At 41.5% G+C, this 23,301-nt stretch overlaps 1 protein-coding gene across 1 annotated transcript in view; it reads right to left on the reverse strand.

Annotated features, from left to right (window-relative positions):
* Window positions 1-23,301, reverse strand: part of LOC144824120 (aminopeptidase N-like) — a 241,364-nt gene that overhangs the window by 39,684 nt on the left and 178,379 nt on the right. Inside the window, exons 14-16 of the mRNA XM_078683232.1 lie at window positions 20,617-20,764; window positions 16,859-16,950; window positions 5,052-5,162 (exon numbers count right to left, since the gene is read on the reverse strand). Of these exons, the coding sequence (XP_078539358.1) occupies window positions 5,052-5,162; window positions 16,859-16,950; window positions 20,617-20,764 (351 nt within the window). The remainder of the gene's footprint in view (window positions 1-5,051; window positions 5,163-16,858; window positions 16,951-20,616; window positions 20,765-23,301) is intronic.

Raw genomic sequence — 23,301 nt, forward strand, 5'->3', positions numbered from 1 at the left:
ACGAATGCTACAAAAATCTTCAACTAACTTCTACAGACACCAAACAAACCGTCACACAAACACTCATCGCAAGCCGACTCAACTATGGCAAGCCACTATATGCCAGAATTTCCAAGCAGCTCAGGAACAGACTTCAGACTATCCAGGACACCCCTGCAAGACCCATTAATGCTGCTGCAAGGCCCATATTCTACTTGGCAGTCTATATGAGATATCAGTGAGCACGTGCCCTAGGAACAGCCCCCCACTTACCTGTGACTGGTCCTCTGACCAGTAAAGGCCCTTTCGGACACAGACTTGCTGCCTTGAGGCTCCCGCATCATCTCCTTTGGCTCTCTCTCTCACTCTCTAATCTTCTCTCTCTCATCTCTTGGTCATCGTTTGCTTTTGCATATCTCAAGCTCTTTTCTGACTCAGGTCAATTTTCACTTGAGCTCTTGTTGGCTTGTAACCCGTTTCTGCCTTTGTTTGAGCTCTTTGCAGCTCTCTTTTGCCTAGTTTGCTCCATTTCAGCCTTGTTTGTCTTTTAGTTTAACTCTTCTTTGTACACCCCATTTTCTGCTTCTTTGCTTTAACTCACTCAGCCATTTTTATCACTTACTCACCCCCTCTGTTTAATCTAGTTTTTGCTCTTGCTTTAGCTCTTTTCAGTCGTTTTACTGTTTACTTTTCCCTCCAGTTTTCAGTAGTTTTAAGTTTTTTGCTTCTCTCACCTCTTTTTGTTCCTTAGATTTCCCTCTCTGTCCTCTCTTGGCCCCCACACCCTTTCATGCATTTTCCTGCCTCCCACCTCTCCTGCTCCTTACCTGCTACTTCCTTCCCCTATGTTATTCTTGCCCTGCCACGCATCCCTTCCCTCTCCAAGGACCTAATTAATGGTGTCTGCTGTACTGATGCATGCAGCAGGCACAACACTGTCATGCAATAGGAAAACCTGTCTAACCCCTCGCTCCCTAGACCACACCCAGCCCCACAAATCCTGGTTTGAAGGCCTCCCTGCGATACACTGTTGTGCTCCTGTGTCTGCAGAAACCAGGACATCATCAACAAAACACAGTGAAAAGACAGTGGGAGCCTTCAGCTGCACTCACTGTCACTTCACTGGCAGCAATTCACCCGCACCCCTCACGCAAACCCCAGCCCCCACAACAACTCACCCACAAAACCCCTCACACAACAGCAATACAGCACCCCAGTACTCACACACTGCATGCTACTCAATACCCGCTCGCTCAGCAAACACGCAACTGAAATCTGGGAGTTGCTGTACAGTGATGCACCAGACCTCCTCTTACTCACAGAAACCTGTCTCAACCCAACATCAGCACCCAACATTGCCACAGCAACCCCAGCAGGCTCCAAGATTGCAAAACAGGACTGCCATTACTGGACCAGTGTTGGGCTTGCGATCATCTATAAAGATGCGGTCTTTATAGATGCGATCACCTTTATAGATCCTCAATAACTACAGAGAACTCCACTCCACTGGAACTGCACTTCAAGCTTCAAATATCAAAAAACATCACCTTAAATAGAATCTACATCTACTAACCACTGGGACCATGAGCTACCTTCACCAAATCATTACAGACTTCATGTTCTCCCTCACCATCGACTCCAAAGGTTCATTCTCCTAGGAGACCTCAACTTCCACCAGGAAGACAGAACCGACCCCTGCTCCACTACACTCCTAGAAAGCCTAAACAATATACAACTAACCCACCTTGTCACAGAACCCACACACATTGCTGGACAAAAACGAGACCTTATTATCATCACCTCAAGTGACATCAAGTTCAGCTCAACCTCAACCCTCACATGAACCGACCACTCCATAATCCACTTCCGAAGTAATAGACCACAAACCAACGCATGCACCTCTGTCAACCTATCCAGCTGCAGCTGGACCAAAATCTTAAAATCAGAAGAGATCAAAACCCGCCACGTAGACCGACCCAACCGAGTGGACATTATCAACAAGGACAGTAACAACTGAATCAAGAACTGCGCAGATTCCCTCACGCCCATCTAACTCAACAAACAGAGAAGATTCAACAAGCAAGCCTGTTGGTACACACAGGACTTCTGGGACACCAAAAGACACTGCAAATAGCTAGAGAGAAAGTGGAGAGCTAGCCACAAACATATAGACAGAACCACCTTCAAAGTAGAGAATACCACCAGCAACTAAACAGAACCAAGAAAATAGTGTATTTAATGTATTGAAGAAAGCTCCAACAGCAGCAAAGAAATCTTCTCAATCATCAAAGAGTTCCCAATGACTTCTGTATACAGCATATTGCCCTCTCAAGCACTCTGCAAAGGCATATCCAAACTTCTTACACAGCAAATCCATGAGCATCTACACCAAATTCGCGCACCAACCAGATCCCAGCGGATTCATCATCAACCTGCCCATCAGCAATCAAGACAATTACCTGATCAGATGGAAGACACTAACCAGTGAAAAAGCAGCCACAATCATGCAGACCATCCATTCTGGTGCCCCATCAGACCCTTGTCCCCACCACATCTTTAACCTTGGTGTATCACCAATCAGCACAGTAGTCACCCACATTTCAAACACCTTCATCACCCCTGTTACATTGCCAGAAGCGTGGATGCACACAGTAGTCAACGTCGAACTCAAGAAACCTTCAGTTTACCCAAGCCAGCTGTAAAACTTCCAGACTATCTTCATGCTTCCCTACCAGCAAAAGAAAATGAAAAGGCCTTCAGCAAACAGCTCACGAGTAAGTTTGGGCGGTGAGATCTGCTCTGCTCACAGAGTTTGCAGATTTTTCCACACTCCATGTTCGCGGAGTTCCGAAAAACTCTGCTTCACATACCAGAGCGTTCGGCAATGACAAATTGACTAGCGCGAGTGAGGAAAATCCACATCCTGGCGACATTTTTCCTTGTTTGCGATCATCAACATCAAGTTGGTGAGTCCAACCGTGAAAAATCAACCTCCCGGCGAGATTTCTCAACGCAGGCAGTCAGATTTCTCATTGGAAGTGGTCGCGTATGCTCGCAACAGCTCGTGTTGAGAAAGCTGTCGTTCGAGTAAATATCTACTCGAGCGGCAGAAAGGAAACAGCGCCCACTTGCGATGTGCATGGTGCAGTTTGCAAGGATTGCACAGTGTGGACAAGCAGCTGGCACTGAAGATCACCGTGAACGGCATTTATCTAACACATTCTCCACAGTTTGCAGAGCTCCACATAGCGTGGTGGAGTTTTTTTGCATAGAGGAACTCGGCGAACTCCGCCCAGGCTTTTGCACGAGCCACCTCGAGCTCCACCACATACTGGACACCCCACAATCAGGCTTCAGAAATAAACACATCACAGAAACAACACTCATCTCAGCTACTAACGATGTAAGAACCATCCTGGACCAAGGAGAAAGAGCTGCCCTCATCCTGTTTGACCTCTTTGCACCATTTGGCACTGTCTCCCACAACGCATCCATCAGAAGGTTCCATTAGTGCAGAATCTAAGGACCAGCACTCAAGGGGGTGGGCTCACAATCCTTTTTTTTTAGATTTTTGGTCTAAACTTAGACCAAACTTCTAAGTGTACAACTTTGGGAATTCATAAAGGGCATTTATGAGTACTATCTTTATGTCCCCACTCGGACAATTAAGTTTACCTTTGTGAAACGGGCCCCTAGTGTCTGATACTTTCCCGGATGGTGTAATCTGGAAAAAATTAATCGCCCCCTAGTTTCAACTCCTCTAGCAAGGGATTCCTGGTGGCAAGTGTTAGCCCATTCATGTGTGCAGAGATCTCTGACACAAATGATGAGTCCTGTATATCTGTAAATCCCACTCAAGGGATAGGAAAGTGGGCATGCTGCTGTGTGGTTTGCACTGGAACCACAAAAATTGACATTTGTTGGCATACACAAATTCCTCTTTTCCATTTTCCAGGAAGGAGAGTCTTGGATTGAAACGGCAGGCAAGGGAGTTTTCAGTTTGGGAATGGGTATGAATAACTCCCACATTTGGTGAGTATGTTGAGGAAGGCATTTCTCCACAGGGAAATATGTGTTTACACAGGAAATTCTACACCCCCTGTGCACAGTTCTCTGCTATAACTCTGCACAGCAGGAATAGGATCCTGCTGGGAAGGTTACACTGACTTCCCAGAGGTACCCCTAGACACCTACACCTGAGGTAGCTTTCCAGACACCATACTGTAGGATAAGTACGTGTAGGCAGAGGTAAAGATTCCTACTAATACTTTTCCTACTTTGTGAATTGGGTCCAATATATTTCACATCCCAAGAATCTGCTGCAGTGCTGAATAATTATGCTTTTCAGCAACAACAAAAAAATCTTTACAATCTGAAAGCTCCTTCTGTTCTGCCTACCAAAATACATTCCACTTCCCTAGGACCTACAGCTCCAGAGGTGAGCGCATACACTTGCAGCACACAAACTGTTTCACACCCTATATATTATCATGCACAACCATGTAAATCATGTTGGCCTTTCCATCTGCGCCTTCTTCCACTTTCACAGCCAAAATTTATCTATTGGTTATTCAACTTGCAATTCCACATTTTGTGTACTCACTCAAACTCTCCCTCAGCAGTAGGAAAAAAGGCTGAGTAGTTTCAGAGTTTAAAAAAAGCTGTGAGGAGTAACAGAAGGTGAACAGTCACTAGTACTGGTTTCTGGATTACAGTAAGAGCCTGTTTTGTATCTCAGGACACTCCTCTTCATTTATTTGTGAAAAATGGTTAACAATGAAGACTGAATGATGTATAGTCAGCATGAACAAAACATTTAGGAAAATTATTTGTTTGCCATTTCTGCTAGGACATTTAACCAGCAGTACCCATGAATATTTGTAACTGTAAACTACAATTGATGGTACAAAATACAACTTTTCTGGTAGAAAATATTTGAAAATGTGTTAGGTGGCAGACTTCACCTGAGGAAGAACTCTAACAGAGGGAAAAGAAAAAGAACTCCGCATAGGAGAAATTCCAAACAGTACCAGAAGCAACAAAATGTGTTGCTGAGGATATACTGAACTCACGTGTTGTTGTTTGAATCTACCATCCAATTTTGATAAAGTTCAGAAGCAAGTGTCCAACACTCTGGAATTCCGGAAGAACAAGCTGTGCTGATTGCGTTAACTTCATTGTACCTAAACGAGAAGAGAATGCAAGTACATTCATATAGTGAGTATGTTTTCAAAAGACATATGCTCTATTGTTATTCAGATGCAACTTATTAGAGCTCCTTTGAGAGAAATGGTTAATAGTTGAGTTATATTGACGAGGGCACTCCGAGGTAGGTAATAACCGGGGTGGAGATCCCGCTCCCTCGGACAAAATTACTCTTGTCAATTAGTTCATTACATTTTTAGGTGAAATTTGCAAAATTGGTTGTTAGATAAAGTGTTCTTTTCATGGGATTACTTCAGTGAAGGGTTACAAGAAGCATACTTGTTGGATTTCTTTGATGAAACGACTATGTCATTTTTGTCCCTTTAAAGGGCATTGTATTGAATGCCTGTTTTTGAGGTTTACCAAAATATTCAAATGAAAAGGGAGAAAACAGATTTTAGTTACAATATAAATCATTTTCTAGTGGTGTTATACTAGTTTTATGAAATGTGGTGAGTTATAAAGTGGTTAAAGCCTGAAACAAATGATGATTCTCTGCTGGGATTTGATGAACCATGCTTTAGAGAAAATAGTTTTCTTTATTCACAGAAGTTATGGAAGGTGTTCCCGAATTTACGAGAAAACATTTTCTATAAATTCACAAATTTGTTTGCCAGCCATGTGAGGAAAAAACCTGACATGCTGAGTAAAACATGACAGCATCAGTCTGTCAAATTGGTCCGCCCGTATTCCACTGCATCTTCAGCCCAGTGTTGTAGTGAACAACTAGAACAATTATATTCTATACTAGCAACCCATCCCGATGTTGTCCGGGGGCAATGAGGCTCACTGTGCAGTCCTCCGGAGTGCAACCGCCACCTTCAGGGCCCCCAAGCAGCCGCACATGGTCCGCGTGCACAGACCTCCGGCGGCATGCCGCGTCCCGAATCCCCGGCCCCAACCACCTGTGCAGCCGTGGGCAAAAGACCGGGTGACACTCACCTACCTTAGCCCACCGCGGACGCCGCCGCTCCTCAGCCTCGCGCTCCTGCCCACTCCTCCCCGCGCTCCTGGCCGCTCCTACCCCTGGGCATGTCGGACCTCTACCTTAGCCCACCGCGGGCGCCGGTTCTCCTCAGTCTCGCTGTCCTGGGCACTCCTCCTCGCGCTCCTGGCCGTTCCTCCTCGCGCTCCTGGTTTACTTACTTTACTTTACCAAAATGTCTGACCGTGATGTCAGCACGTTCCACACGCACGTCGTTAGCGCACATGCCCACCTCAGACATGGCGCTACTTCCAAGGGACTACTTTGGCAAAGAACGTACTTTGCCCTTCTAACATATATATTTTTTTGTTATATAGCCTATGTCCATCTGCTTACCCTGACAATTCCAATGATGTATTGGGTTGGTTTGGATTGGCGCTGTGGTTCCCGAGTTTACCCGCCTCAAAGGTTTCCAGTTCTCTCTTTATAATAGTAGTATAGATTGAAGACAAATGTCAGACACTCCTGAATGCCATGTTTCTTGAATCAGAGCTGTAGAACTGAAAGCATTTTCTGTGAAGTAGACTGCAGTAAATGGACCAAATGTGGGGGTTCATTTTGTTATTAAGATTATGGTTAGTGTCCTAGAAAGTTATGAATAGAAACACATTTTCAATGTGTTTTAAATACCTTCCTCATCCATGTCAAAAATGTTTGGCATACTGAGCGAAATTTGTACTTCCAACACTAGCAGCAGTCTGTTGACCCCAAATGATCTAGTGTAGTTTCACCACAAAGTTGTTAGGAAGATCTTGAGTGCTGACATTCACGTTCCATGTCAAAGTGAGCCATTCTGGAAAGACACTTTCGGGCAGATTTATGTCGGACTTGCGCCACGTTTACGCCGCCGTTGCGTCACTTAACAGCGGCGTAAACGTGGCGCATCCCTGCAACCCATTTACAACGTGATGCATCTAGGCAGATGCGTCACGTTGTTAAGCCCTGCTCCAAATGTGGGCGTTCCGACGCAGGGTGGGCGTTCCGGGGCAGGTGCGCCTCGCAAAAGTGCCTGCGTGAAATCTACAAGATTTCACGCAGGCACTTTCAGGCCAATGCTGCGTCAAAACCCTGCCCCTGCTTGAAGCAGGCGTAAGGCTTGACGCAGCATTGGACAGATAGGGCCCCCCAGAGCATTGCTGGAGCTGCGTCATGCTTGCGACGCAACTCCAGCAATGCGCCACCTTTACGGCACAGATGCGTCACGCATCTGTGCCGTTTTTGCCCCATGGTGCGCCGCATTTTAAATGCGGTGCACCATGGGTGGCGGAGCTGCGGCGCACAATAACTGGCGCATCCCTGGGGATGCGCCAGTTATTGTAAATCTGCCCCTTTGTTGGAATGGCAGCTGTCGAACTTACGGCACATCCTGTGGAGCAGGGTGAAGTTAATGAGCCTTAAAGTGTTAATGTAGATACACAACTAAATGGTTAAGCATTGTGAGAGTGGACGTGGCTTTTTAGTAATTAGATTCATAATATTCTTTTAATGAGGCTAAACATAGTAAAAGAGATAAACTCCTACCTAGGTCCAGCATCTCCTTTCCACATCTGTTTACTCTGTCTGCCCATCTGGTTCGTTACTTAATACTTTCATAATTTTAAAACAGTTGAATTGTGGTAGACCTCAAAGATTTTGTCAAGTCTTCCATTTTACTGTATGTTTAATAAAATGTATTGCATTTTATTGTATAATAGTAGGTTTTATTAGAGGTGTAGGAAACAATTTACCTACAAATATCATATTTCAAATGTATAGATGTGTGCTCACATGTGTAGTGAGGCCCTCCGTAGAATTCCATTTCTCTGTTTTCTTTTTCTCACTTCGTGTCAGCAGTTGCACCTCCCTGCATGAATGTGCACTGGCCTCAAAATAATTTTGTTTAGTAAGTTAAATAAAAGCAACATTTAATGCACATTTAAAAATACGTATGTGTTATCTATAGACATGGCTTTCCATGTGCATTATAAACTACTACATTCAAAGATATAATTTTAAAATAAGTATCGTTGCAAATTATACAAAATAAATGAGGATAATGTTTAAATGCAGTGAAAACTGTCATAGGCCAAAGACTTTTCACAGATTGGCGACGCTTTAAATATACAATAATAATGCATGGAAAAGAATGTTTTTGGAGACTGGATTTACTTCAGTATTTAGCTCTTACTTTGGTTTAAAAACATCTCTTAGTATAATGATTTTCAAATCCCTATTAAAATATGATTTGGTGCACACCAGATAATAAGATTATGACCACTATAAAATATATAAAAAAGTGGAAAAAAATGTTTTTCTATTCAATTGAATATAGTTTTTAGGTACCACTCAATGAGGAACGGGAAGGCTAGTCCTATGACTCTCTGATAGTATCGTGCTGATTGTTGATAATGCCCGTGTTTAAGTCACAATGAGTGCTGATTGCTGATAATGCCCGTGTTTAAGTCACAATGAGTGCTGATTGTTGATAATGCCCGTGTTTAAGTCACAATGAGTGCTGATTGTTGATAATGCCCGTGTTTAAGTCACAATGAGTGCTGATTGTTGATAATGCCCGTGTTTAAGTCACAATGATCAAAAATCTTTTGGAGAGTCATTTACACTAGAGTGATCAGGCTTGAACTACAGGTGACAAGTCTTCTTTATAAGATGTGGAACTTTTTCATCTAAGTTGAGGATATCTCCAGTTTCAAGTCTGGAAGAACGCCATATTGTTTTTACAAGATGGTGTGCGACCTGCAGGCTGTGCGAACTATGGAGCATATTAACAAGGAGGTGATATAAAATTATCGCCGTTTTTGCGGCCGTTTTCGGTAATTTCATCACCTTATCAGCAGACATGCTAACGCGTGTTTTGCTGATTTTGCTCCCGTTTCCAGCACGCCTAACTTTGCATCGCTAATGAGATGCAAAGTAGGCGTGTCTGTGGAAACAACTTGGGTAAATATAGCAAAGGCAGCTTCGCGATATTTACAACGCGGGGAAGCGATTATTTTAATTGCGCTAAGTATGCCTTAACGCAGGAATTTAACGTCTGTTAAATTCCTGACTAAGGCATACTTAACATGGGAAGTGGATTAATGTAATACGACCACAGGGTCGTATTATCAAGCATATCGCCGTTTTACATGGAACACCGCTGCAAAACCAAAGATGTTCCATGGAAAAGGGCGCTATCGCTGAAATATTCATCACCATGGTGCTAAACATTGTTAATACAACGCTAGCCTGGCAAAATATTCCAGCGATAGAAAATATTGAGGTATACAGGGTCAGCGATAATTATCGCTGCCTGTTGCAAATATGCCCCCATGTTTTAAATATGCATTATTGCCTGCACCTCCCCTAGCAGTGAGGAGAAAAATTGCTCCTGTCCAGCACTTCAGCAATTCAGCTGTGGCCCTCTTTTGTCTTCAGCTAGGTATCTCTGTCCTAGTGTCCTGGCACATCCTCTAAGAGTGACAATCCCATGCTTGAGTGTTTGCAGAAACATGATTGCAATGCATTTATGGTTATAGGTGGAGCCACAATGAATTGGCTAAGATAGTCTCGTAGTTCTTGCTCTGTAGATGTTGCTTTGAAAGGTGTTATACTCAATGCAATGTCCCTTTCCACAATTAATATCATTGTGAGTGTAGAAAAGTAGTTCTGTGGAAATTGTATTAGAGCTGATACTTTTAATTTTGTCCTTGAAAGAATTCATCAAAGTCTAGCCCAGTTGTTGAAAAGGCTCTAGAGCAGTTTATGCTCTTAGACTGATGCACTTTAAATATTAAAAACCTTTTTGGGCATAGTTTGGGGTTTGGTAATTCAATGACAGTCTTTTTGTAGGCCCACGATGGAATACTATACGCTGTGCATTTGAATGGGGGTTAGGTTGTAATCCAAGTTACGTTACCAAAAGTACAGTAAATACACACAAGTGAATCTCTGACCATTTTATCACAGCAATCATTTTAGATAAGCTCCCAACTAATTACAATATCTATAAAAGATCAAGACAAATTAAATAGTGTAGCCATCACTGTGTTAAGTCTGGGATCCTGTACACACATTCATTATGCAATTTACCTCCTTCTTATAGGACATTCACAATTAAGCACATCACATCCGTCCATATTGGAGCAACCCTTCATTTATAGCTTTAATGTGTGCCTGATGACACCTCACACACCTTCGACAAATGAAACATGGAAGACGTCTATATCTGGCCCTTTTTACACTAATGGAGTAACTAGGTCCTTGGGTGACCACACCCTAACCTGAAGTACTTATTGATGCCAACGTTTGAAAATTCTACACACATTATTCTTCATGAAGTGGTCATGCATCATGAATGTTCGGACTGAACCCGGCTCCTCAACATTGAAACAACCAGCCCCGGTGAGATCTCCTCGGATCCAGCAGACACCAGAAACCAAAGGCAACTGTAGGAATGTCCTCAAAGCACGCCAGTTCACATGACTACAGATTGTAGGTGCTCATCCACATCAGATACATAGTAATAAGCATAAGCAACAGTGACACGATGGCTGCATTCAAACGTGGAACACAACAAATCACTGTTGAAACAACCAAATGATTGAATTGCAAAAATGTGTTGCCTCTAAAGAGATACCAGAGCAAATCGCTCTAGACAAATTGGATTAAGCCACACAATATTATGCTGCTGAGTCACAGGAGGGAACTCCGCTGGCAATGCGGAGGTTCCCTCCTGCTCTATGGTGGCGGACGGACTCAGGTCCGTCCGCCATCATAATCGGCCCCTAAGTCTGGTTCATGGCTTTTTCTAAGATATATGTGAATCAACCATATGAACACTGGAGTGGGGTTTCACAGACACAAGGAAAGGGTATTAACTAACCATTTATAGTTGAGGCAATGCTCATTTTTCGACAAGCAGCTGCTTTATAGATTTTTCACACTGTTTGGTGAATGTATCTTGTCTAGCAGCCAGCTACATGTATTCTTTGCTCTGTGTGGGGTGGTTTTCCCATTGTTCATGCTGATGCACTGATGTTCAGATCGTTTGTGCTCTCATCAGGTGGTAGTGCTTCTGGATATTTTGGTGTCCCTCTTTCCTGTGTATATGTATGTCTAGTAGTTTTTGGTGTCTCATTTTTCTTTGTGCCCAAATTGCCCTGGTAATGTACCAGGGTCCTGCTAAGTGTAGCTAATTTCCCATCTGACTGGTACAAAACAGTAAAAGGGTAGTGGAAGCGAAAGTAGGTAGAATTGCTGTTAAGATGATTAATTGTTGCTCTTATAATGACCCAAATGTCAGTGCTGACGACAGAAAATAGTACATTTCCGCACCTATGAATTGAATCTCCTCCAAATAACAGGGCTGATTGGGATTGAGGAGTTAAATATATTTCTACCCGGTGAGTGTGCCAGAGAGAGATGCGTGGCTGTGGAAGTACAGTCAAAGATACTGCACAGAACTGAAGAATTATTTTGGTCCCTCTCTATTCATTGAGTGAGTCACTATATTCATAGCCCGTGCTTGTCAATGATGTTCTACAATTGAAACTAATCCAAGATGCTCACGATTTTGTGCAACCTGTGTTGATGTTATTCATTGTGGACATTTACCATAGGGTTTCAAGTACTGAAAGCACAACATTCCAAGACTGAAAGTAATTTTTGATTTACTGTTTGCAAAACACAGTCTTCCGTTTTGGGTTTTTTCTTCACACAGATTCTTCGAATATTATCATTATTATTATTATTAGTAGTATTATTGTATTAATAATATTTTTATAATTCTATTTGTTTATTAGTATTACTTATTATTTTTACTACTCTGAGAGCTTTCTACATAAGGGGTGTGAGAAAATCCCTATTTTTGTGTGATCATATCCATTTTTTTGCTGACTGATATTGCTGGTTTTTAGACTCTGCACAGTGCGGCACCGCTGTCCTGTCTCCAGTATATTTTTTCTATCTGCCCCCTAAAACATAGTAAAAAGGGGTCATCTGTAATTGGCATATTTAACTGTCCAGTAAGGGCATAGTATATGTCTGCTTGATCTCTAGTAAGGTAATTAGCATTAGCCTGTGAGGCAATGGCCCTCATCTGTGTTTGCCCTTAATGAGGTGTGAAAACTGCCCCCAAAGCAGAAAAAATGGTTTAGGACTTTTTAAAGAAAAACCAGGATTTGAAGTATGTGATTCCTGTCTGCTCAGGAAGGGCGGCTGGGGAGGGTCCAGGACGTTCATTAAATTCAAAGGAGCCATGGTGAAGCCTACCCATCCATAGTTAAGGTAGAGGTAGACCTGTAGAGGAGAAACATTTGTTCCCCATGCCAATTGTAGCCAGCTTCGTGGGAATCTGGTTCCAGAACCAGCTTGGTGGGGTTGCTCATTCTCCCAAGCATATTTGAAAAGAAGACAAAGACGCAGCAATTTAAAGGTTGGAGTCCAGTTTATTACATCCAACAACCTCCAGGTCCCGGAAGCAACTCAACTGTCGTGGAGCCCAACACTCTAGAGTGGAACCCCCCGACAGCACGAGCTCACACTCAAGCTTGGTAGATAGCTACCACCAGATCCCAATACACCCCCCTTCCTTTACTACAAAAACAAAAAATGGAAAGAAGAAAGAAAAGTAAGGAAAGAAGGAGAAAAAAATAACAAAGTCAGAGACCAGCAGAATAATAAACAGAGACAGCAGAGCCCAACACCCTAGAGTGGAACCCCCCTGACAGCACAAGCTCACACACAAGCTTGGTAGATAGCTACCACCAGATCCCAACAATATCCCTGTTTGGAACACCAGAACACTCGAAGGAGGGAAGGTTGCTACCATGGTGGATTTTAGGCAAAATGGTGCACTGTGGGATCAATCAATCACGATTTATAAAGCATGACAAATGAACTGTGATGGTCTCAAGGCGATAGTTTGCAATAAGAATGATCTGCAAAAGCAGGAAGGTTTACACGTGTGAACGTTTCCTATTGTTTAGGGAGTGATCAGGAGTTACCCCCTCCCACTGGCTAGTGAATCGCATAAAAGTGGCTCCTCACTTGCAGCTCATCAGAACATATCTGGACTTTAGAAGGAACAGAAGAGGACTTAACCTGCTGTCTGTGAGCTTTTCAGAGACCTGTGGGGTTGGACCTGCTCCTACCTGTACCTATAACTAAGAAGTGGACTCCACGGGTCAGTTGGCTGACTGCCTGTGTTACCACCGGGACACAACAAACTGCAGCAGACTTTTTTCCTAGAGTGTCAGTTGACAAGTAGCAATGGACCCCAACTGCAACATGCTGGAGACCTCTAGTGGAGTGCTGCCCAGTCCCTAATTGATGTTTCTGAGGTCTTTGGAGTCTTAGAACATACCAGGAAAAATGGCTGAAAAAAATCCTAAAGATTAGGATTTAAAAAACATTTGGTCTTCTAGCATCTCTGTGGTGTCAATAGTACTTTGCTGCAAAGGTGTCTGACTCTGAAAAGATTTTATTGAAACTAACTTAAGGCATGCCTAACTGAAGCATTCTTAGCTCTAACAAAAAGACTAAGCCCGAAGGTAGAAATCTTGACTGGACAAAGCCGGAAAATGTATCTGACTAAAGAGAGTTCTACAGCTGGCATAAAATTCAATTTTTTCGGCTTGGTGCTTTTCCCTCCAAAAACAGAGGCTTCAGTAGAACCTTGTTTAGCAGCTGTTGAACATGTCACCAGATACAATGCCAGAATTGCTTAGCTGCAGCATTTTTACTTCCATTTCTGAAGACCAAATCTTTGACTCAGACAACACACTTGGGGTATCCCATCTCTGGTAATGCAGCTTTCCATCTTCATCTCCATTGTACTCTTGTTTGAGGAACTCTGTGGTAGTGGAGGGCAGCACATTTCCCATATACAATGTACTATTCTATGAGGATCTCTGTTTTTACTACAGTGCAACTGTAGCTTTCCAGCAAGCTCAAGGCTTTAAAGTAACAAGAGAGTAATGCAAATTTCTAGGTTGAAGCCACTACCTCACCTCTGTGACTGACATTTTAAACAATTGTATCTGGCTTGAGAGGGGCCTCTAGTAAAGACTTGATTAACTGCAGCAGCTTTGCAGCCCTTGCACTTCTTTCCTATCCACTGGTGCTGCAGTTAAATGTATTTTAGGCAAAATGGCATAATGGCATAAATTCCAGGATATCTTTTATGTCTGGAGAATTGTACAGTTGCCATTCTTCACAGGAGTACATCCTAATTCCTAGAATTAAAGAAAATATTTAGCAGTTGAAGTCAGCCCAAGGCAAAGGCGATCTTGCTGTTTAATGCACTTGTTTGCGAGAAAAATATGGACCTGGGGGCACCGGTGTGTGCCTTTTGCAGAACTCTTCCAAAGTGCAGGTGTACACCTAGAAAGAGCTATGAATTTATTGTACTCTTCTGTGAGGCCCTCTGTTGGTGGTATGACAAATTGCAGCTTTCTAACTCCATTGCACTCTTCTGTGAGGGCCTCTGTTTGATGTACAGTGCAATTTCAGCTTTCAAGCGGCCTTGTATTCTACTCTCAGAACAATTGCTAGCAGTACAGCGCAACAAGCTTTACATCTCAGTTGTACTCTCCTGTGAGGGCATATGTAAGCTGCATAGTGATATGTCACCTTTCAAACACTTGTATGAGGCTGTGGAAAAACTTGGACCTAGATACAGGGCTGTGCTGCATGCATTTTATCAAGATGTCAACTTTGTCAGTATGTATTCATGCCTTTGTTTTGTATGGTGCAAGTATGGTTTCATGTTTACACAAAATAAATATGAAGATTGCATAACTCGCTTTTTTTATGCCTACGTATGAATATGAATAGTGCAAAAGAGCCAGAATGCAGGGAAAAGTTTGACAGGTTGATCCATTTGGTGTTGTGATCCTCTGAATTTTATGCCCCGTCCAGTCTTATGCATTCATGTTTTAAGAGAATATTCAATTCAGCTCCAGTACTCTGTCTCCCCTACATTATAATTTTATGTGAGGATACCTGTCTTCCCTTTTGTGCAACTGAAGTCCTCCATCTTCATTGAGGAAATCTCTCAGTAGTATAGAGCAATTGCTGCTTTCCATCTCCGTTAAGGATACAGTTTGGCTATATAATGAACCTTCAGCTCTTGGGCAATTGTATTCTCATTTGAGGACATATGTTGGCTGGTTATGGAAACTTCAGGGTTCCTGGTCATAGCTTGTTTGCCATTAGCAAACTCAAGGTGCTCCGGGTAGAAGGAAAAGCATCCTTTTACATTTTGGATTGTGCAGCGACTCGAGTCTCCCAGTCTTCTAATGACAAAAGCAAATAAAAAATTCCTGCAGCAGTGCAAAGCAAAAAAAAATGCATTCTGCATGCAGTCCATGAATGAGGTAAAGAATTACGGGCCAGATGTAGGTGGCTAAATACCTGTCGGTAACGCCAAAATTCGTTAAATTTCTGCAATACTAACCGGTATTTAGCCATGTGCGATGTAGGTGACTTTAAAACTACATGCAAAATAAGGAATCGCAAAATAGTGATGCCTTATTTTGCTCTTGCATTTAAGGAATCGGATAAAATTATTCCTTAAATGCAATGTACGTAGCACTGAAAACAGTGCACCTCAGCCTTAAGGAATCGCTATTTACCATCAACCTCAAGTTGGTGGTAAGTAGCGATTTCCATACAAATTTTTTTTTTTCCATGTGGCACAGATCCATGCCCTTAGGGCATGTATGTGCGCCACATGTGCACACATGCAGATTTCAGTGGTGCAACAGGGTGTTCTTTGGACACCCTGGCACCCTTCAAATACCTCCCGCTATTAAGGATTCGGTAATACCGAATCGCTAATAGTGAATCTCTTCCCATTCATTCCTATGGGCCTCCTAGCCCATAGGAATGAAAGGCTAGGTATTCCATAATAACGAATCGGAATTACCGATTAGTTATTAAGGAATGTTAAGGAATCGCTAATATTTTAGCGATTCCTACCTACATTCCATTTACCGAGTCCTTAATAGCGATTCGTTAATAATCGCTATTAAGGACTTGCTAAATGAAAGTGACAGAGTCTGCTTTTCAGATATAAAATTGTTCTTCATGCATTCCACAAAAAAGCAAAAGGGCACATCAAAGCTGATAGAAAGATGCGAAAATAAAATGCTACGGTGGGATGATCCAAGATCTGTTTACCAATGTCTCAAGCCAATAATGGAAGACAGCTGACCTGAGGCCCCTATCTACAGTATGGAGAGCATTTTGAAAATAATATGTTTGCCATAAATGGTGCAAGAGCCGGTTCACTCCAGACCTAAAAATACATATACATCCCCTTTCTTTTCTTATGTTTATCATACATTCAGAGTTGCCATATACAAACACACTTGAGGCCAGTCCAGTGCTTGCTAATGAAGGAAAAAAGCTCAAAACTTCCCACATTAATCATGCTTTTTGGGCAAACATTTACACCCAATATTTGTACAACTGTGGTTACTGTGTACTATTTTATACAACTGTTGTTACTGCATACTAACATTTGCACATGTTTAACAAATCAAAATTGCAAATGATGACGGTTGCCCACCACATAAATGAATATATTTAAAGTTGTTTCCAAATAAAGATTGGTTCTTTATAATATTCCAAAGCATATGCTACTGAATCTCCATAAGATAAAACTGCCTGTGTGCACAAAATAAGCGTAAATCTGTGACAACTCACTGGTCCATCAAGCGCTCAGGAAGAACTGTCCAATCCTTAGTCACATGTTTAAAATGCTGGAACAATGGTCCAACTAGCTTTTTAAGATATAGCTGTTGTAAAGAAATACAAAATAAGATCGATTATGGCACAATGGGCATTTCGGAAATTTACAATAGTGTGCATTATTTACTAATGTAGCACATATGAGAGGTACTCTATTTGTAAAGGTGAAACCATGAATTTTCTGTTTATTCATGTATCTGAGTTTCATTTTACACAATGTTTCCTGCTTTCCCATGTATAGGACTCAATTACGAGATTTTGGCACAGGGCAGCGCCAATAGGTTATCTTGCGGATCTGCCCTGCATCAAAAGAAAAGGCAGGAATGTGTAGTCTGTATGAAATATGTCACATTCCTGTACGTTTCCCCTGCGCTGGCGCACAGTAGACTTCCATACGCCCATGGAGGCACCCTTGCACCATGGTGCAATGGTATCTGCGTTGTAGGAGTGTTTTTATTTGGTGCAGGAATGGGCAACTTTTTGCACAAAAACAATCACAAGAAGTGTAAAATGCAGTGCACATAGAAAAAGGTAAAATTAAGATATTTCTCCTTGTACCTCCCTTACGTCTGCCCTGGGGAGGTGTAGAAATCTGACGTATTCTCAGGTTTAAAAAATCTTGTACATATGGGAATGCATCAGTTCTATGGGTGTTGTGTGGGAACTCAAACAGCAACACCCATGGAACCCCCTTTCATGCAGAGTAATGTGTGAAAGGGGGCTATATTTACAAGGCCATGAAAATCGATGCAGGGAGGCTTTATGTTGCCTTGTAAATATGGGCAGGCACACTGCGCTGCCCATGCAATGGGCTTGTAAATAAGCCCCTAAATCTTAAGAGGGCTTTTTTTACCAAACTATGGGTGATTTTAAGCACTTTTCATAACTTCCTCATAGGAATAATACTGAGATTCCTCAAGTACAATGCAGATTAGCAAGAACAAGAAATCTGGTAGTTGTTCAATATTTTAAGGAACATGAACCCGAGTCGAATTGGCAAATAAGTGCAAAAGGTTTTGCAAACTGTTACACTACTTATAAAATTGTGTACATTTCATGGTTTCTATCAGATTTTAAAGTAAGCCATAGGATAATATGATCATATTCTCCAAACATAACAAGAGGATTAACAACATTAAGACGCCAATGGCGTTCAATGAATAATACAAAGTTATAGCGAGGGAATGTACCAATGCAGGTTAGAAATAGAAAACAAATATAAAATTAACTATACCATTCATGACATGCAATTAATGCTAAGAGCCTACACTTGAATTGTTGGAATTACACACATTATTGTTGGACTTAAACACATTGCACTTTATATTTGATAGGCCTTAACATCTAGGCACATTACATATCACATAATAAATACTGATCAGTGCTATTTAGTTTTTAAATCAATCTTTATTATTACCTCAGTGCATAGAAGGTAGAAAATTACATATATTTGCATTTTATTGTGCATTATATAAATCCTTACATCAGATTTAATCCATAAATATTTCTACAAACTAAATTAATGTAATGTATATTTGTGGTTTTATCAAATTACCCAGCCAATCTATAGAAATATATTATTTAAAAGACTTAAAGCATGCTAGTTCATGCATTCCTGCTCATTCACACCTAGCTAATGATTAAATCGTAGTGAGAGGAGATACACATCATGAAGCAATGTGACCTTCCCCTCCCCAGAGTTTATTGGTTAGGTGTGAATGAGAAGGAATGTCTGATACAGAGTTATTTCATTATTTTTAAAAATACGTTCCTGGATGTGTTATGTAAATGATAAAACAGATCAATACAAACATTTAATTAAGCTTGTAGAAATAGTTATGGATTAATCCTGTTTTGGTTTATATATAACACAATAAAAAACCAAATATATAAAATGTTCTCTAACTTTTATGAACCCGAGATGATGAAGAAGGTTGAACCAAAATTTCAATAACACAGTAGTAGTATCACTATTTGAAATTAAAACGGGAGCTTCAAACCTTTGCTCTAAAGAAAGACCTCTTCTTAATTTGAATTATAATATTTGGAAAAGGTTTAGGATCCTGTTGGTAAATAAGGCTTGACAACACCAATGCACAATTAATACATGAGTAGTCCAATAGTGGATATAATATATTATAATATAATATAATATACATTAAAATACCTCCTGCCGTACATTATAATAAAATTGCACGTTACAGAGAAGTTCCATAACCATATCGAGGAATTATGCGGGAGGATGAGTTCCTTTAAACGGTTATGGAACTCTGAGGTGACTTGCAATAACTTTATTATGTACACCAGGGTGTACTTTATCCCATGTATTACATGATCACACCGTCGTCATTCTCACAAACCACTTAAAACCTTGGTGCGTAGATCTTTTATATGAAAGAGCTAAAATGTTTGCAAATAAGAAGAATAAAAATTGAACCTCTATTTTAAAAGTAAACACATCAAAAACCTGCTAGATGTTATTGCAAACAAATATTAGAAATAGTTCAATACAAGCCAGTTTTTGTAGAAATAAAATCTGCATTAGCTCAGAATGTGCAGAAATATGAAGACAAATGCTAGCTCTACTGTAAGGAGTGCAAAAAATAAACATACTCCATCTGCTTCTGCTTGTCATAGTAAGCTATTAAAATAGAGCAGAAGAAAGAAAAGCAACATTCTTCAGCTGCTTTTAACAGCTGCTTCAAATATGCTCTGTGACCTAATCTGCTTTTCACCTTGACTGCTGGCAGCAGGCATCATGACACCAGAACTAGAACATAATAACTTACAAAAGTCGAATTCTGATGCCTTTATATATAGTCCGCGACTGGGTGCATCACAAGTCACTGATTATAAAGAAATTAGAGCCTACTGTTTATACAGGGATGAAATAATCTCATATAATATAATACATTAATACACACTATAACACAATATAATATAATATAAGCCAAATAAATATTTGCCTATCCATTTTAGTATTGATATAGGAAGTTTTTGAATGATTTAGTATTTGACAGATGGTTGCTTGCCTGTAAGGGCAATGCAGTAAAGTATTTTGCTCTGACAGACATGCCATCCACTAAATTGAGAGATGACCGCCTGCCCTGTGAAAATCTCTGAACATAAGCAGGAATCACAGTCATGGCAGTTCCTATAAATGCTGTATGTTTGACGGGCCCTTTTGCCAAACATTTTTCAAAAAAACTCTCAAAGTGGGAACTTGTTAATGAAAAATGAGAAACCAGTGGCCAATGCACCATGGGAGCAATGTTTATTTTTTATTTTTTTCTGTCCTGCAAAACCAAGGTTTTCCTGTCAGTGATAGACAGGAAAAAACATAATGTCATCCACTTTAAATGGGACAGACAGTAGTATGTGGTAAATTACCCATACTATGTCAGGCCGTCCACGGAGTATATCAGAAATGGAGCCGTTCAGGCTTCATCGTCGTAATATTTGGCATTATTATACCTCTAAATCAGGTAGTTAGACCTTGAGTTTGGCAAAGAGTACGTTTCGCTGTTCTTGCAATTGAGTACCCTTTCCTTCAAACTCTAAATCCTCCCCTAAGATCCTATTTTGAGCCATCAATTGTTAAACCAAATGTTCTTACCTGCAAATGTCAACCAACAGAAGTGGCCTGGGATCGAAGTGGATCACTTTCGTTGATTACCTCAAGGTGAGGATCATTTTTATACACATAAACCTACCTTCATGGGTCCATAAACGCTGCTCCTGTCAAACATTATAGTGAAGTAATTCAAGCTTCTAAGGGCCACCTGCCATGGCATGTACTCGGTTTCCTTGATGAGATACTTGGTGGTCTCCAATGCAGAGGTTGTTCTGAAGTAGTCAGCTCTAAAACACAGGCGATGCAATATTAGCCCTTTAAATTGGATGAATTATCCCCTGAAGAGGACCTGCTTATCAAAGGAATTATCTCCCTGCAACTTGTTCTGCTGATCCAAAGTATTATTTCTATACATTTTATTGTTCAACAAATTATATCAACCTCTCTGATGTCTTGTTTAGTAAAGCATAGAACAACCTCTATTGAGTTATTACAAATACATTATGGGGTGCAGCTCAGCAGTGAAGGTGCTAGGCATTTTTTCCATCCCTATCATAAACATCTCCAGATGTTACTTTGAGGTACAACAGTAATGCCTCATGGTGTGTATGATTGCCATTTCACCTTCTAGTAATTTCTAGAGTTGTCTCTAACAGCCTTGTGCTACTTGGGCCACGCAGTAATGGTCAGGGAAAAACATTTCGAGACTTTATGCCCTTATTCATCTAACTACCTTTTAAAGACACTAGAAAAATATGTCAGCAATGGTGAGGCTACCACAGACACACGCTTCTGATTTATTTGCCATCCAGTTCCCAGTTGAACTTTAATACTACTAATAGCTACAGATGTGTAATGAGTCGACTGTATTGATTGCCTAAATTCAGTGACAGTGTAAGTGTTCTTTTACTAGAGAAATTTAAAAACACCTGCAAACCTTTCACTGCATTGGCCAAACTGAGCTATTAGCATGATCCTCTTAAGTATCTTTTAAAGTAAAGATGAAAGGGGGAGAGGGGTAAGGAGTTCTTCCCATTATGGTTGCAAAATAAATCTTTAGCATCCACATCTTACCACCATAAGGAAGGAAAACTGTCATGGGACAATACTAGTTCTCTACTTACTCAGCTCTGACCCTTCAGGAAGAAGGGAGAATCATGAAACAATGACAAACATAAAAATGAAATATGGTAAACGTACTTATTTTCTTAACACACTATGACCTTAATTTAAAGAGCCCATAAAAGGAGTAAATATGTGTTACTTAGATTTACACACATTTAAAATGTGTTTGATTAAGAGTAATGTGTTCATATTCTATTAACAAATGTGGTAATGATGCATTAGAAACATTTCCTCATTATCCACAGTTTTTGCTGACGATAATTGTGCACAAGTAAATGCAGTAAACTTGCAGAAATGATAATTCAACAAAGTTTTGGCAATTTTTTTAGCAGAAAGCAACATTGCAGTAATGCAATTTCTGGAGTGTTTATTACAACAGATTAGCTGACTGTTAAGATGTTAGTTCATTTAGTGTAATGTTTAACGTACCTTACATCTCCTGCGTCTTGTTTATCTATGTTCTAATCTTACCTCATGTTGGAATTGTATGACACTTATGTTCATAGAATGTAAGGCTCACAACACTCCACCTTTGGCAGTTTCTGCTGGACCATCCAGGGTGTTGGATGCCAGGTTTCTTCCTACAATAAACTCATCTTTATTTCATCTGGATTTGTGAGTGTCGTTCATCACAACACTGACCCACTGAGCTTATAATGCCATTCTAAAAAAGAAGTTTTTTACTACGAGTTCTGTGCTATTATTGTCAATTAACAAGTTTCCTTCCAGTGGTAAAGTCAGGACATTACCCCCAGGTCCCCTATGTCCTCGTCCCATTCAATGACAATGTGGAGATAACCATCTACCAACAGAAAAAAAGACCAGAGGTATGCTGGGACCCTAATACTGCCCCTCCCACCTGGAGTACATAAGCAGTACTTACCCAGCATCCCGCCTGTTCTTTTTTTCTATCTGTTGACAGAATGGACGTGGTGTTGCTGTTGCTGCTGGGCTTGAGTGGCATTCTTCTTTCTTTCCCCCAGCCTGGCTGCCTGGCTGTGTGGGCGCAGGGTTTTCCTGGGCTGTCCCCTGGCCTGCTGGGTTTGCTGGGTGACATGCCTGTTTGTGGCCGGTGCACTGCCTGGCTGGCCGGCCCTTTGCGGCTGGTGTGTTTCCTCCCGCGTGCTTCTGGGTCGCGTGTGTGTCTTCCTGAGGCCGGGCCGGGTGGAAGACGCACCGTGTTTGCAGTGTTCCTGGCTTCACGCTGTTGGAGGGGGGCCTTTCTGCTGGTGATGTCCGGCCCCCTCTCCGGGTGAGTCCCGCGTATCGGATTTTGTTCCTCTCCTTGCGGGTGTGCCTGCTGCTGCTGTTCCTTGTCTCCACAGGAATCCAGGGTTCAGGCCGACTTTGGTGCTGGTGACAAGGGTTCGAGCCTGGTACAAGTGCTTTCTCCTTGAGGCAGGAGCGGTCTCGGCACCTTGCTGGACGTCCTGTGCTCTGAGGTGCTGGCTGATTCGGAGCATCAGTGACAGCTCAAAACGGGAAGTGACAATGGCTTTCACCATATGCTTACTCGCTCTTTGCACTGAAGGGTGGGCCTACTTCATGACAACTAGTGCATGAAATGAGTGCAGTTATGCTTTCATGACGGCGATTTCTGAGGGCTCCCTTTCTATGTTTTTCCATTGCGCTGCCCATGAGCAGCCAGGGTGTTCCGGCATGCGAGCTGGCTTTGGCTGCAGCTTACCTACAGTTCTAT

Source organism: Lissotriton helveticus, chromosome 3_1 (assembly GCF_964261635.1).
Source record: "Lissotriton helveticus chromosome 3_1, aLisHel1.1, whole genome shotgun sequence".
Classification (NCBI taxonomy): Eukaryota; Metazoa; Chordata; class Amphibia; order Caudata; family Salamandridae; genus Lissotriton; species Lissotriton helveticus.